Source organism: Myodes glareolus, chromosome 24 (assembly GCF_982192425.1).
Source record: "Myodes glareolus chromosome 24, mMyoGla1.1, whole genome shotgun sequence".
NCBI classification, from domain to species: Eukaryota; Metazoa; Chordata; class Mammalia; order Rodentia; family Cricetidae; genus Myodes; species Myodes glareolus.
The window spans coordinates 15,600,134-15,617,579 of NC_142049.1; the positions used below are offsets into that span (position 1 = coordinate 15,600,134).

Genomic DNA, 17,446 nt, shown 5'->3' on the forward strand with positions numbered 1-17,446 from the left:
CAAGGGAGGAAGCTCTTCACACACATGAGCCCGGGGACCCTCAACACAGGAAAGGCAGGTGGTTGCTGTTACTGTCACGCCCATTTGTCAGAGAAAGCAGATTCAGTTACACTATGTAACTTTCCCAAAGATGCATGGCTGAGGCATACAGAAGCCTGTGCCCTCGACTCCTGGCCTCCTAGCACCAGCTCCCAAATGCCAAGACCAATAACAATAGCAAAAGAATAAGTCAGTCTCCGTGACCCGAAATCAGAGTGGAGTTCATTCCCAGACTAAAGCAACACTTCCCCCGGACAGCTGCATCTTTTAGTAAAAGCCATGTTATCTTTATAGATATCTATCTTATAGAAGCCAGCTTTGCTAATTAATGGTAGTCTAGTCTGCTTTTTTTCCCTTCATTTTAACTGTTTTTAGTCAATTTCTGTAAATTTCACCTGCCTCCAAAAGCCCTGCGGAAAGGGAGTAGCACTGTGAAGAAAGCTCACGGGGCAGCTGGCAGCACTCCTGCTGGGTCTCTCCTGGCTGAGCCACAGCCACCCACCCCGGAGAAGTAATGAGGGAAGGTCTGGCGTTTCTACATGTCTAAGCACCGTAAGTAATCAGTCTCTTTTCTTATCTAGAGAGTTTATTTTAAATTATGTATTTTATTGATTTTGCTCTTACAATCATCTCAGGAGAAAAAAGGCCTCTTGTACTTCAAAAAGAAAAATCAAACTGTAGGGTTACAATCCTAAAGCTGAGAACAACCAAAGTGAATGTATGCTGAAAGCATAATTCTCCAAAAGAACAAACCTGTATGATGTGGTCTTCACTCGTAATTTCAATCGCTTCTTGGCTTTTCTCCAAGGCAGTGAATACTGCGTTACAAGCCCTTTATGGACAGAAACAAGAGACTGGTGAACGTATTTACATTAATCGTGATTACTAGATCTAGCGCAACCTCAGGGTATTATAGCAGCTTATCCTAGCGTCTCTAGTCTCCCTTATCGAGGTTAATGTGTGCTCAAAAAGAGGAAGGGGAAATTTTTAAAAAAACATAGAGAAGACCTTCTGCGCAGCCCTAATCCTCAGGATCCTGTTCGCACACTAGGATGGTCACACACCGGCACGGCAGGGGTACCCTGAGCCTCTAGAGTGGCCTTTCTCAGCACTAGAGAACTTCATAAATACTAAGTGAGGTAGGAGAGTCAAGACTGCTGCATAGAGCCGGGAGAAGGCAGGTAGCCAGCCATCCGAAGGTATTACCTTAAAAAAATTATTCTTATAGTACTGGGGCATCTCGACGACCGGCTGTGTTGCCTCCCTTCTTCACTTAGTCTCACTCTGTGAGCATATCCCCACACCCTTCATGTATGCAATGCTTACCTGATTATACAGGTAACAAATGTTTATTGACAAAAATTAGAAAATATAAACAAGCTAGCCTATGGCTCCACTATGAGAACAAGATGGGTAATAAATATTAGTGATAACCTCATACATTATTGGTAGGAATGTAAAGTTGGTGCTGTTCCCATTTTAAAAACAGTCTAGAAATTCTTCAAATGATTAAACATAGAATCATTATCATATGATCCAGCTATATCTACTCTTGATTATGTACTTAATAAAAACAAGAATATCTGTTGACATAAAAACTGACAAGAATAAACAGCCCAAATGTCCACCAGTGAAGAATGAATAAAATGTACTATATACACAAGCTGGAATATTATATAGACACAAAACCCAATGAAGTTCTACTATAGATTCTATATATATGCTATCTATCTCGAAAACATTTTATTTAAATGCAAGAAGTTTAGAGGATCATATACTGTATGATTCCAATTTATATAAAATGTATAAAAATAGGCAAATCCAGACACAGAAAGTAAAGTAAGGGTGTGGGCCCAGGGTTAATGAAAATGTCCTAGGATTGTGGTGACAAGTACACAACTCTGCGATATGATAAACATCGCTGAGTGTGCACCTTAAATAGATAAATGATTCGGTGCATGAAGTATATTCCAATAAAGTTGTTCAGAAATAAATGAGATCAGACCATCTGAAACCCCAAAGCTTAGATATATCAACACTAGGTACTCTAGAAAGCTTCTTTCATGAACACACAAGCCAACATATATTTATAAAAACATACTCATTCTTAGGGTTTATCGTTTCCTTTTCTCACTGAACACATATCAATAATTACAGTTCTCCGTCACATTTAATCACCATATTGTATTTTATTATAAGGTTATACCAAGATATGTTCTATAAACCCCCGTGATGATGCACATGGGCTGCTTCCAGGCCTTTGTCTTAGATAAGGGACTCGTCCCCTCAACCCCTGCATGACCAGAAGGTCCTGTGGCCTCACGAGACTACCAAGACAGTAAGTGTCTGCTTATGCACCAGGTGGAGACGGTTGCTATCGACCACAGACTGTAAAGCCGCTCTGCTTTCCTATTACTCCTGCTCAGCGAGGCTGCGACTCAGCAACAAACCGAGGCCTGTGGGACAGCCCGAGGGGAGAGGACTGCTGAATGTGATGATCCCCAGGCCTCACGTCCTCTGACCTCTGCATACACTGTGTGTGCCCCCACCCATGGACACAAACCCACAAAATAAATAAGTATTCCCTTAAAAAAAATAAAGCTTAGAAATGGGAAGCTGGAGAGATTCCCGGTGGTTAAGAGCACTTGCTGCTCTTCCAGAGGACCTGGGTTTGGTTCCTAGTGCCACGTCAGCCAGCTCACGATGGCCTGTAGCTGCAGCTCAGTGGGATCTAACAATCTCCTCTGAATGCAGAGGATGCCTGCATTCATGCATAATGTCCCATGACACACCCACATATGCCTAATTTAGAATTAATCTTTTAGAAAAATGTACAGGGCTAAAGAGATGGCTTAGCACTCATAATCATGTCGGTACAATTAGTTCAGTTTCCAACATCCATGTCAGACAGCTCATACTGCCTGCAACTCCAGCTAGGGGAATCTGATGCTGCTGGCTTCTGCAGGCACCTGTACACATACCCCCCCACCATATACACATAATTAAAAATAAAAACATAATCCTAAAAAAATGAAAGAATGGCTGGTGAGACAGCTCAATTGGCAAAACAGACTTGGGAGACAGAAACAGGCAGATCAGGCCAGCCTGGTCTACACAGTGAGTTCCAGCACAGCCTGGTCTACACAGCAAGTTCTAGGTCAGCTAAGGCCTCGAAATCCAACAAACAACAACAAACCCAAAGAGAAGCTTCACACGTGACAGAAGCAGCTTAGAGGACCCAGGCCTGCAGAAGGCCCATTGGATCCCTCATTCTCCTTCAGCCAGAGCGGAACTGCAAAACGGGAAATGCTGTACTTTCTCATGGTCTCTTGGATTCCTAGCTTGGCTGAACTTCTTTTCACGTCTTCTGACTCGTGAGTCTCCTGTGCATATCTTTCAGAGTATTTCATTATTTGATTCACCAAAGCTCCTTATTTAGGGACTAACCTAATGCCCGTTGGATACTCAGCAAACCAATGTTTCCATTCCGTTTTCTGTAATTTTAACATTACCTCAGAGTTTTGGTTTCTTTTCGAGTATACAGAAACATAATATTTTCCTTTTGGGTGACTGGTTTCTCTCCCTTTGTGGAATTCAGCCTTTAGGCCATGCTGATTTTAAAAAGACTTCATCATCCAATCAAATATTTTGCTTATTTTTGAGCAAAATACACGGCTCTACATTTAAGCCTTAGTTTAGTGGCGGCTACTTGGGGTGGGGGTGGGGAAACCAGGGTACATTAATGTCTTTTCCACTAAGTAAGCAGCTGTCATGCTCCCAGACACTGAAAAGCACTTTCGGTGCTGCTATGAGCGACCATGCTGCTCAGGCCCCAGGCTAACGTACACTCAGGCCTGTTTCCGACTCTGCATTCTAGCCTGGGACATTTCCCTTTCCCTCCGTGGCTTCTCGTTTCCTTTGTCTAACGTGCATCGGGACAGCCTCATGAGCCACGTCTGGGAGTCTGGATGCCACCTTGAACTTAGTGGAATATTGCAAGACAGAAACACAAATGGGAGTTACATGTTATTTCACTGTGAAAACCAGACAAGAGGAAGTCAGGGCTAACTGTAGGGAGACTGACTCGTGGATTCAGTAATTCAGACAAAAGACAGTGACCTTACTCTGAGAGTAAATGAAAGCAAAATTAAGTGAACAGAGTCCAGAGAAGCCCACGAGGTAGGAGGACAGGATGCAGTGAGGAACAAGAGTTAGGAGTGGGTAAGGGAGACCCTGGAGTTTCAGTGCAAGACTACATGCTGACACCGTTATGTTCACTGCACTAAGGCACTGAAGGAGAAAGTCTGAAGTTAGTTCAGGAGATGGGGAAAGAAGACCACTATACTATTAGAGATGCAAACCTCAGGCCAGGTGTGGGGGTGCACACCTTTGATTCCAGCACTCAGGAGATAGAGGCAGCAGGATTTCTGTCTCTAAAAAAAAAAAAAAAAATCCTCATCTCCTTTAGAACACAAAATAGAAAGCCCAGTGTATGAGATTTTGTATCTTATTTTTTTCTCATTTACTGCTGCTTTGAGACCTTGGGTTTAAATGGGAGTCATTTAAACTCTAGTCAGTAACATGACTCCCAAAAGTCTTCTGTTGTGGGTATTTCTTTACACTGTGTGAAGGTGTGTCACTGTGGTTGGCTTAAAAACAGCTACATAGCCAATAGCTAGGCAGGAATTTCAGGGTAGGGAGAATGCCGGGAAGAAGGGCAAAGAAGCCAGACAGACAAAGAACGAGTTGGACACACAAAAAGAGAAGTAAAAGTATGTGGTAGAACATAGATTAATAAAAAAAAATGGGTTAATTTAAGTTATAAGAGCTAGTTAGGAACAAACCTAAGCGCTCAGCCGAGCTTTCACACTTAGTAAGAAGTCTCGTGTAGTTTGTTGGGGAGCTGGCTGGTGGGACAGGGAAAGACCAGCTGCAGTCTGCCTGAGAATCATTGGCAGCTTCCTGTCCAGCACATCTTTAAAAATAATTGTATGCGTAGAGGCCAGAGTCAACACTGGTGCCTTCCCCAGTTATTTCCCCACTCCACCCCCGTTGTGCTTTGAGTCAGGGGCTTCTGGTCCGCAAGCCTCAGGGAGCCTTCTGTGTCTTCAGTGCTGGGATTACAGGCACACCGAGCCTTTCATGTGGATGCTGGGGCCCTGGACATGGTAAGCACTTTCCTGACAGCCAACTCACACCTATCCTGCTTTAACTGGTATTGGTTATAGCCAAAAGACCTTTGTTCGCAGCTTTCTCTGGGGTGGAGAGGGCTTTTCAGAAGGGACAGAATTACCTGAGTTTCAGCTGTGATTGCACCTCTCCAAACGCCAGCTGGAGCAGCTCATTGTAACAGGCCATGAGGTTAGGATTTTCTATATACCTCTATAAACAGAAAGGGAAGCTTTGTGGATGAAGAACTGCTGATGGATTCTGCAAAACAAAGTCTATACAAACCTTTCAATTTGGCTACTGAAATTAAAAACTATTTTGCAATCATTAATGTACAACAGAAGATAGATAAAATTTAAATGTACCAAATTAACTTTAAATTAAAAATAGAAATACTAAGGTTCTCTGCTTATCTCCCTATCGCCTATAAAGTGGAGGAGAGACTGCAGAAAGTTGATACTGGGTTTTCAAGTACTTTCTGAAGTCATATTTTGTCCTCACAGTCAGACGAACTCCCTGAACACAAAGCACGCGTGCACTACTACCCACACCTGTGGCTCAGAGAGGGAACTCCTACTGGGAAGTATTTCCCACTAACTGCAAAAGAGGCTGGCTGGTGATCACTCTGCAAGCAAGGAGCCTGGAGAAGGCATGGGTTTGCCCAGCGCCTCTTACTGCTGTGGACACCAAGCGTTCTGTACCTTTACATCATGGATGTCACAGAGCAAATAGCATAGTTACAAGAAAATGGACCAATGCTGCCATTGAATAATAAATTTTACACTGGTATCTTAGAAGTCACACACAGTAGTCTCAGGGTATCTGCAGAGATTGTACAGCTCCGTTATATAGAATGACATAGTGCTTACATATAAATGATGCTATCTTCCTGCATACTTTAGTGACCTCTAGAAACACAGGTAAATGCTGGATAAACAGTTGTTACACTGTATTATGGGGGAACAATAACAAGAAAAAGTCCATACACGTTCACATGTGGAATGTTCTCTCCTGGATACTACGGGTCTACAATAGAAAAACCCCACACACGTTCACACGTGGAATGTTCCCTCCTGATACTATGTGTCTACAATAAAACACGTCCACACACGTTCACATGTGGAATGTTCTCTCCTGGATACTATGGGTCTACAATAGAAAACATCTCCTGATACAGAACTGGCTAACAGGGACTCATGGCTAGAGGTCCATCTGTAGCTTCATTCTGACAGCAAACACTTAGGAACGCTGGCTCATTCCTGTTTCCACTCTTACCTGCACAATAAATGTGCAGTAACTCTGACTGAGGAGGAAACTGAGGCCTGAGGGCAGAGCCTCGGCAGACCACTATGGGACCCAGCCGGATCAGTATGGGATATGGGTCATTTGAGGAGGTGGTGGCAGATGTCCATGATCAGTGTCTTCTGTGAGTGACAAGCAATCTCGGTTCATGAGGACACGCCAGGTCCAAGCTTTCAAAGCTGTGTGATCCTAACGAGACACTTCTCCTGAGCTTGCCTCCTCGCTTATAAACAGGAGAAGCAATGCTGCTCCTGCCCACTGCAGACCTCCCTGAGGACAGACGGCAGGAGGAAGCGTTCAGTCTACACACTGTTCCAGAAATGGAAAGATCAGGGGGTGGGGTTAGAGACCTGGCTTCACGGTTATGAGGACTGGAGGAGCTTCCAGAGGACCCAATTTGGATTCCCAACAGGTATATGGAGTCTAACAATCATCTCTAAGTCTAGTTCCTGGGGAGTCTGACGCCCACTTTCTGCTCTGCTGGCACCTAGTATGCATACATGCACAGACGCACATACAGGCAAAAATACCCATAACACAGAGATTTAAGAAAAAAAATTAGCTGGGCGGTGGTGGCACACGCCTTTAATCCCAGCACTCGGGAGGCAGAGGCAGGTGGATCTCTATGAGTCTGAGGCCATCCTGGTCTACAAGAGCTAGTTCCAGGACAGGCCTCAGAGCTACAGAGAAACTTTATCTCGAAAAACCAAATAAATAACAAATAAATAAATAAATAAAATAAAATTTTAAAAAATAGTTTAAAAAGCAAAGCAAAGTTAGTGCAATCCCAGCAGGGAAGGACTTAGGCCAGGCGCATGATGGGTCTGCACTTAAAGGCCAAGCCCTTTGCACTTGAAGGTCAGAGATGACTTTCTAGCGCTCACCTCCTGACAGGGATGCAGAGCACTGAACCATTTGCCCATAGCAGCCAGGACTCCAGGGAAAGCTCTAGATGGCTGCACAGACATACAGGTGCCTCCTGCTGACTAGCCAGGGACAGCAAGAAGAAATTTCTGACTACAATGCTTCTGCCACTCCATCAGATGGGATGGAGGCCTTGAGACAGACCAGGATCACTGACTGCTCTGCAAGTGAGATCTTGGGATAAAGAACCATGTCTGTTTATCCACTTCAAAAAACAGCCTCCCATGCAGCCAGATTTTTCACTGGATAAAGATTTTACATATCTACCAAATTATTTTTCCCTCAGTGTGCTGGGATCATAGGTATGCACCTGTACACCCATCTCTCAAGTGCCTTTTGATGTTGTTTGTGTTTCGGTGTTGGGGATCAAACCCAGGGCCTTCTACATCCTAAGCAAGTATTCTTCCACTCAGTTATGTCCCTGACTCCTGTGGCCTCACCTCCAATCAGCTGACTAATATCCCGAGAAGCCTTTTGATTTAAGAGAAACAATAGATGGGGGAAGCAGAGGGAAGCAGAGGGAGAGGAGCCAGTGTGTGGGCTTCCCCATTTCCAGAGTCACTGAACTAACTCCAGAGATTTCAGCTACGCACGAAAGCATTGTAAAAGCACATTCTCTAACACAATTTGTAAACGAGTGTCTTAGTATAGCACATTTTATTCTATTTGGATGACTTTGGGCAGGTATAGTTTTGAGACTAAGGATGTGAATTATTACAGACCAGCAAATTACAAAGTCAAAACAAACCAACACAAAACACGAGCAATTTTTTTTCTTCAAAATAATTTTAAAAATTTGCTGGACATGAAATTGAGGCAAAAAATTTTTCACACTGAATTATACTTGTAAAACTAAGAAGTAGGCACATACCCTTGTGAAGCCAGCAGCAATGAAGGGCATTAGCGACATCTCCTCTTTGTCCCCCCTTCAAAGGAAGATGCTAAGAGTTAGGCAGTGTTCACTAATTTGTATAGTCTTCAACGGTCACATAACAAGTACCTTCAAATGAATTAGATGTATGCATATGAATAACAGTCTTTCCAGTTTCAATTTCATCTTTTGTCTTCTAGAAGGATATTTTAATTTGTTTGGGGGAATGGGGCTTGCTGTCTTACTCAGGCTAGCCTCAAACTCCTAGGCTCAACCACAAATCCTTTTTCCTGGACCTCCTCAATACATTGGGCCACAGGTGCCTGGCACTGCACCAGGTGTTTTAACGCTGTAGATACAATGGTTATATTCACAACTGAGTAGTGTCCAGGTATCTACTTACTATATAAAAGTATACATATTAGAACTATTAAATTCCTTATCTCCCACTTGTGGGAGATTACAGGCACAGAAGCATCTGTCTGTACTGATACATGAACAGCACTGTTTAAGTGTTCGCTCTCCTCCTCGTCTATCTCTTCTCCTTGCTCCAACTTGAGAAGCAGATGCCCTGCCTTGATACGTCACCCAAATGCTTGCAGACACCTAAATTCAAGGCCCTAAAAAGACACATCTGAAAACCTTCACCCTTAGAGAATGGAATTCTCTTACAGTTTGCCTGTAAGGGGCAGTTCAAAATCAGAAAACTAACCCCGAGAGCAGAGCTCTCTGCCTGAAGCCAAGCAAAGGAGAAAAGTAAAATGCTAAGGAGTAAAGAAGGCCAGAATTCAAAGGGGTTCTCTTGTCACAGGTCAGCCCTCGTTTACCAAAGTTGATAATATTACATTGACACCTGAATTTCAACATTAAAAAAAAAGTTTACCTGCGTACTACACCAACAATAACTGTGTTTTCTGAGGGTTTTGATGATCTGATAGACCTAAAAAAAGAAAAAAAATGTAAATGATAAATATAAAATAATTTTTAAATATAAAAATTCTTAAAATTAGATATACTTCCTTAGTTTTAGTTGTATAGTTACAGTTGGAGAGGGAGACAAGAGGGACGAACTTCCTTCACACTCCAGATTCACCTTCTTGATGTTCCCTCAGGTGGTAAACTCCTAACCAGTGCCTGTGATAACTGTGACAATCACATGCACAAATGAAATAGCTAAGGTGCTGCACTCTATGCATTTACCTGGATTAGTTGAGGTGGGGGCAATCTCCCCTACACTGGGTTCATGTGAAAGGGGCCACAACCACTTGTCTCTTCCTGTGAAGGCAATGCAGCTGTCCTTGCATCTCCCAAGGCTCCGCCCATGTACACTGGTATGTCAGGGCAATCAGGAGCTTGCTTCTCCCTGCATTTCCCATGCAGACTGCAGGGATCAGGACCAGCAAGAGCTGCTCCTCCCTGCATTTCCCATGCAGTCTGCAGGGATCAGGACCAGCAGGAGCCGGCTCCTCGCTGCATTTTAAGCAGCACAAAGAATAAAAATTTTGAGATAAGCTGGAAGCAAAACTGCCTAGAAACAAGAATGTCAGGGACAGACCTTACAGAGAAACAATTGCCTTAAAAACTAATACCCTTGCTTTAACATTCATGGAACTAGGAAAGAGATGACTTGGCACAGTCAAAACACATAAGAGCATTAGGAAGGCAGATTTCAAAGTCATGTGACTATAAAGACCAAGCAAACTGGGCTCTCAGAACTGCACTACCTTTGACTACACATGATAGAAAACCCCAAAGAACGTGTGTGTGTGTGTGTGTGTGTGTGTGTGTGTGTGTGTGTGTGTGTGTGTATTTGTGTTGGGTATGGTGGGTCACATCTTTAATCAAGCATAAGGCAGAGGCAGAAGCACAGAAGGGTAGAGGGGCAGGGCAGGTGGACCTCTGTGAGTTCAAGGCCACCCTGGTCTACATAGCAAGTTCTAGTATAGTCAGGGCTATGGAGAGAGACCCTGTCTCCACCAAACACACACACATATACATATATATTTAATATCATATGTATTTTATATGTATATATATATAAATAAAATATTCCTGTTTCACACATGAAACATATGCAGAAGGACAGCTCAGAGCAGGAACCTGAATTTTTCACTGTGTATTTCCCTATTAGTGTCTAAACAAAATTTCTTCTTTGTGGTCTAAGATTATCTGAATAGTAGCCATAATGTACACATTCCAGACACAAGGAAAACATCATGCTCCTTCCCATCGAGAAAATACTTTCCAGAAAATGCACAATTTTCAGTGGATAGCCACAAGAAAAGCTAAAATATGCAATGCACTTTTTAGGTGGCTACATGCCCTGCTAAATATCAGAGGATTTGTTAATTAGTGGGGAAAAGACCAGTCTCTAGTCACATGAGTCAACTCCAAACGATTCTGATGATGACCTGGTGAAGCCTCAGCATGAGAACATAACAGAGTCCCGTGAAGAGCTGCACACAGGCCTCTTCTGCTTCGCTATGCCCTCTGCCATGGAGTGAGTTCCAGATTGAGAAAAGGAGTACAATGGTTAAAAGGATCTTCAGACCAAGGTGAGTCAGGAAATTGTATGAATGTGCCTGACACTCTCAGCTCTGTCTTCTGAGGAGTGGAGCATGGATCTGTGTTTGTGGGGTGTGTGCAGGCCCAGAGTGATGATGGGAGTCACCCTCAATCACTCCCCACCTTGTTCACAGAGACAGGGTCTCAGCTGAACCTGGGCTTTGTGCATGCCAGACAAATTCTTACTGTTTTAAATAAAGCAAGCAAGTAAATGAGATAAAGATTAGTTCTAGGAAAAAAACAAGGTTACAATGCTTGTTTATTTTACATATAAGGAAATTGAGGTTGAATTTAACTTAATGTGTTCACAGACCGCATTTGCTGCCACAAAGGCTCATGGACTCTGAAGCAGGTCTCTGGCTTACCTGCACAGTGCCTCTGCATCCAGCTGTCGGGGGTTTCTATGGTCTATGATGATGATGTCATGGAGCTTGTCCAGGAAACAGGGAAGGACAGCCTGCACCTCCTTGGTGACCGTGCACTTAAACCCGGCCTTCTCACATGCCCTGTAGAATCCATTACACTGGTTATCTTCTTTGGTAAACACTAAAAGTACCTGGATCAAAAGATGACAAATACATTTTTTTAAAAAAAAAAATCTTGCTATAATTGTCATTTTAAAATAAGCCTCAGAAAGTTATCAAATGTCTAGGTGAAGACACAAGGTGTGAGCCCAGCATCTGTAAACACGTATTCTTCTGTTACAGGCAGCTCAGGGGTGTTAGCACTCACTGTCCACAAGCTAACACACTCTCTAATCTGGATGTCCAAGTGTTTGGGACATATGCTTACTTCTTTTGCTGATAACCCACTGTAAGGACTCAATACAGACCTGACAGAACATTTTATTTTAAAATAGAATCAAAACACACAGATACTGATGTTAGCAAACAGAAATTTAACTAAGTATGGCAATGCTGGTATTTTAGGGAAATACCTCAGATGGCAAATGTTGGCATTTAGTGAAACTCTTGAGACGCATAATCCTTAAATCATGTACTTGACATGCTTTGACTCAAAAAAAAATTTTTTTTTCAAGAAAGAGTTTCTCTGTAGCTTTGGAGCCTTTCCGAAACTCACTCTGTAGACCAGGCTGGCCTTGAACTCAGAGATCTGCTTGTCTCTGCCTCCCGAGATTAAAGGCATACTGGGATTAAAGGCATACGCCACCACTGCCCAACTTGATTCAAATTTTATGTAATGCCTCCAAGTTAAAAAGTCATTCTGAGTATGAGGGAGAAGATTTGAAGACTACAACTTTGTATTTTAAAGCCTGCTAAGCAAGCAACATGGGCACAGAGCTTAGGCAACGTAGTAGCATCTGTGTCAATGGTCGACCAATAATTGTTGCCCCGGTGCCCGGCCCGTACCACATAATCCTGTATCTGCTGCTTCCTCCCTAATTCAACCAGGCCTCCCAGCCAGATCAAGTTCAAAACACCTCTGCTCTGCCTGTAAGAGACTACAGAGGCTGTATGGCAACGAGCAGCCTGGTAGACAGAGGTTGACTTCAAAACTAAAATCCTTTACCTCCTTAAAAGTCTGCCCAACTGTTCAAATACCAAAAATGCAAAAAAATCAAGAACACACACCTGTGTCTGCCTCGTTCACAAGATTAAAATACAATAGCCAACATTGTTCGTGTGCAGGAAGTTTCGAATGGCTTGGCTACATTTTGTCACTTTTTAAAGACCTGTTTATTTTTTATTATATGGGGACAGGCGCTTCGGCTGCATATATGTATGTGCACCACATGTGTAAAGCACCCGCGGAGTTCCAGAAGAGAGTGTCAGACCCCTTGATGCTGGAGTTACAGACAGCTGTCATGTGAGCACTTGGAACTGAACCTAAGTCCTCTGCAAGAGCAACAGGAGCTGGTAACCACTAAGCCATTTCTCTAGGCTCCTGATGCCAGGATGGGCTGCATGAGACCTTGTCCCCAAATAAAAACAAACTGGATGTAATGTAAAAGGCTGTTTTTAACTTTTCATTCTGGAAAAATTCAAACTTACAGAGACATTGTAAATGATAATGCCTTAAAAATTCTCTAGATTAATCAGCCCTTTTGTCTTGCTTCCTCTCAATGTATATACACATGTGAGCAAATGCACAATTACACCCTGCCCCTTCCTTTACTGCAACCCTAAATTTTAACCTCAGCATGTATTTCTAAAAAAGTTTTAACATTGTTACCAAGTCCAAGAAACTTAACTATGACCAAGCGCTAGCAGTTAAACAGAACACGCATCTTAAATGTAGAGTTTTAAACCCTTCCTCATGAAAGGAAATTGAAATACAATCATTACATCATAGTACCTGAAGTTGGTCTTGATGAAATCTCATCGGGCCAAATTGCACGTCGGTAACTGATACCTGTAAGAAAGAGATTTGCTTATATTTTTATCTCTCTATGTAGCGTCATAGACAATGGTAAAATACCCACTCTAAAAATTACATAAATATTAGACAAGCAAGAGGAATTGCAACCACCCACTTTAAACCCCAGGAGAAATGAGGATAGGAAAGAAGGATGAAAACATGTTGATCACAGGGTGGCTGTCCATTGCTGGTTCTGTCTAACTTTAAGAGAATTATTCATCCTTCCTCAGCTGCAGTTTCTCATTCATTACACAGATCAATTAAGACTATAACACAAAAATTCTCTAAAGAGTAGGCAAAATATATTGGCAGTCCCGATAAACTGTTCCCACCTTTTCCTGATGGATAACAAAATCTTACATTCCAAACGGCACACGAATAATGCAGTCTGGCACTCAGAACAACGGATGTCAGTCAGAGAGACCTTGCCTTTTACCAAGGAACATAACGGCCTTGGTTAATACATGCTTGACTGTAAGAGAAGCTGACATCAAACACTTGACACTAATACACACAGCATCATGGCTGGGAAGATAGTTCAGTTAGCAGAGTGCTTGTTGCAAAAAAACTGTGGACCTGAGATCGTCAGAATCTACATAAAAAGCTGGGCGTGCCTGCGTGCATCTACAATGCCAGTACTGGGAGATGGAGATCTCATTAGAGATGGTTGTGAGCCACCACGTGGTTGCTGGGAATTGAACTCAGGACCTCTGGAAGAGTAGTCAGTGCTCTTAACCGCTGAGCCATCTCTTCAGGATTTTTTTTTTAAAGAGAATATGGTCCAGGACAAGCTAAATGACAGACCTAGGGGAAGGCGGTTAGTGTGAGAAGCAGCAGGAAGCTTCCTACCTGAGCCATGTTGCACTGGCAAAATGAGTCTGAGATAATTCTTGTGATCCACAGTAAACATGGTTTGTTTCGTCAGCTTCCAGGTAGTGCCAGCCCACCAGACCTAGCTCCATGTAGGTGGTGCACAGGTTCCCAGAGCAATCTAAACACAAATGTCAGGAGAGAGCCCTGTCCTACATAGGCCGCCTCCCTCCAAATCTCAGAAACTGGCGTTCCAGTCACAGCTGCTGCTTATGACTGTTGACTTCTGATCAAGAGGCAGGCAGCAGTAAAACAGTGTGTTTACAGTAAAACACATGTCTACACTAAAAGAGTCACCGTTGGGGCTGGAGAGATGGTGCCGCAGGGAAGAGCACCCACGGCAGGCAGCTCCAGGGGACCTGCCGCCTCTGACCTCCATGGGTACCGGCACTTGCGCACATGTGCGCACACAAACAAACACACACACACACACACACACACATACACACGCACACACAGAGCAAACAAAAAGTAAAAAAAAAAAAAACTAAGGTGGAAAGGTCTGAAAGAATGACAATGAGGTTGACCTCTGGCTTCCACGTGAATGCCCCCCCCCACACACACAACACACACACACCAATGATGATATACCATTAGCCGAGTGAGAGTTGTTCCTGGGATATGAATATGAGTCAATGTATGACAATAACCAAACAGAGTGCCCCACTAACAAAGTGGAGGGAAGACTTTGATGATGATAATGATAATCTCATAATAATAATATTATCTCATGATAATCTCATAATCTCAACTGATGCAGAAAAAGCATTGACAGAATTCTAAATAAACATCCGTTCATGACAAAAAGGGATTAACTAGGCACAGAAGAGAACTACCTAGACCTAATAAACCCACAGCAGCACAGCCATTAGGGAAAGGAAGGAGGTGGTTCCTTTAAAGGTAGGAGCTCAGAGAGAAGCCTGTTTTGCCACGTTTGGGTCAACACAGTAGCTGGAAGTTCTACACAAAACAATTAGGCAAGGGCAATAAATGAGGCACTCAAAATAAAAGAGGAGTAAAGCTAGCTTTATTCATCAATAATACAACTTTAAATAAAGAAAACCCCAAGGGTCCTACAAGAAACTGGATTCAGCAGGACACAAGCTATGAAAATCCAATCCATTTCCACACTTGGTAATCGGAAAGGAATTCGAAAAGAATGCACTTGACAGAGCAGCAGAAACAAATTATGCGGCTGGGGAGATGGCTCAACCAGCCAAGTGCTTCCTGTGCATGAATGAGGGCCTGAGTCTGGATCCCTGGCGCCAACAGAGAGCTGGCCACAGGAGTGTGCGTGCTGATAACACGGTACTGGGTGGGGACAGAGAGACAAGTGTATCCTGGGGGCTCATAGGCCAGGCAGTTTAACTGAAACAGTGAGCTCCAGATTTAGGGAGAGCGTGTCTTTTTTAAAAAAAGTAGAAAGACTGGGTGTGGTGGCACACACCTTAATCCCCGGCACTCGGGAGTCACGAGCAGCCAAATCTTTATGAGCTTAGGAGTTTGAATGTGTATGTGTAGGCCAGCCTGGTCTACACACTGAGTTTCAGGTCAGCCAGGGCTACACAGTGAGACTGTGTCTCAAAACAAAACAAAACAAAAACACAATAATGATGACAATGATGAGGAGGAAGAGGAGGAGAAAAGAGAGAGCATGACAGAGGCCTTCACCATGCACACATGCCACATACACACCAGAATTTTCAACTGAATAGGAGCACATTTTGGAGTAGAAGACTCACAATGCTGTCGGTGCTACCTAATGCAATCTATGCATTCACTGAGCCCTTATAACATCCTTATAAAATGTTTCTCTTTTCTTTTTTGGCAGGAACAGAAAAGTCCATTCTAGAACTCATAGGGAAATGCAGGGGAATCTCGAATAGCCTTGAAAAGGAACGCACTGCAAGACTCACATTTCCTAATTCCAAAACTTAATACACCAGGCGGTGGTGGCGCACACCTTTAATCCCAGCACTTGGGAGGCAGAGGCAGGCAGATCTCTGTGAGTTCGAGGCCAGCCTGGTCTACAGAGTGAGTTCCAGGACAGGGTCCAAAACTACACAGAGAAACTTTGTCTCAAAAAAGAAAAGGAAAAAAGGCAACTTTAATACAAGACAGCAGCAATCAAAGCAATGTGGAGCTGGTGTAGACAAAGAGCCTGAAATGACTGAGAGGCACGGGACTCCTGCACATGTCCTCACATCGTCTTTAACAAAGATGCCAGGATGACTCAATGGGGAAAAGGTCCTTCCAACAAATGATGAGGGCAAAACTGAACACTCGGACATAAATAATGACGCTGAGTGCTTATCTAGTGCCCAAAACTGACAAAACTAAAGACCTATGTATAAGAGATAAAATATAAAACTCATAGAAGAAAACAGAATGAAAGCACTCAATATTGGATTTGGCAATAATTCCTTAAATATGGCACTACTGGCAAAGCAGCAAAAAATTCATCAAAATGTTGTACATCAAAAGACAATGTGAGCTGAGTAAAAAGGCAACAAAAGTAGAGAAAACGTTTATAAATCCTATGTTTAATAAGAAATTAAAACCCAGAGAGAATATTGTGTAATAAAACTTATAGGCAGATTACATTCAGAGGCAGCAATTGTAGTGATAAATTTTATAAAGCTATCTTGTTATAGAGGTGCACACCTGTCATCCTAGTGCGGGGAGGTTGAACTAGGAAGGTTGTGAGATTGAGGCCAACCAGGTCTACATACACTTGGTCACATATAAGTGTGTGTGCATGTATGTATATATGCGAAGCGAGAATTACATAAGTAAGCATATTGAGCTGTTAGATCCATTGGGGCCAGTAAGGTGGGTTAGGCAGTAAGGCACTTAATACCAAGCCTGACAATCTGAGTTCAATCCCTGGGCACCACATGGTGGGAGGAAAGAACCAACTCCCAAAAGTTGTTCTCTGATCTTTACACGTGTGCTGTGGCATGAATGTGCTCACACACAATAAATGAATAAATATATTTTTAAGTAAAAAGTTTCTGGGTGTGGGAAAATACACCTTCATACCAGCACTTGGAGGGGAGAGAGTCAGACAGAAGTGGGGAGATTCAGGCAGATCTCTATGAATTGTAAGCCAGCCTGGCCTACACAACCAGTGCCAGGCCTTCCAGGGATACAAAGTTAAATGTTGTCTCAAAAATCAATAAAAGTAAAAAGTTAGGAAATTAGGTTTCCTAGTATACTTGAGGCTCTGGATTCAGTACTCAGCATCCCAAAGTAAAAAGAGAAGAGGTGGGGAGGAGAGAAGAGGGGAGGGGAGAGAAGGGGAAGGGGGGAGGGGAGGAGAAGGAG

General features: G+C 43.1%; 1 protein-coding gene across 2 annotated transcripts in view; it reads right to left on the reverse strand.

Moving 5' to 3' along the window:
* The window catches only part of Pde8a (phosphodiesterase 8A), a 102,108-nt gene that overhangs the window by 26,352 nt on the left and 58,310 nt on the right, over positions 1-17,446 (reverse strand). For both annotated transcript variants that reach the window (XM_048434957.3, XM_048434958.3), the window contains exons 2-7: positions 13,187-13,243; positions 11,236-11,426; positions 9,189-9,245; positions 8,306-8,360; positions 5,333-5,421; positions 793-871 (exon numbers count right to left, since the gene is read on the reverse strand). In XM_048434957.3, coding sequence (XP_048290914.1) covers positions 793-871; positions 5,333-5,421; positions 8,306-8,360; positions 9,189-9,245; positions 11,236-11,426; positions 13,187-13,243 — 528 coding nt within the window. The remainder of the gene's footprint in view (positions 1-792; positions 872-5,332; positions 5,422-8,305; positions 8,361-9,188; positions 9,246-11,235; positions 11,427-13,186; positions 13,244-17,446) is intronic.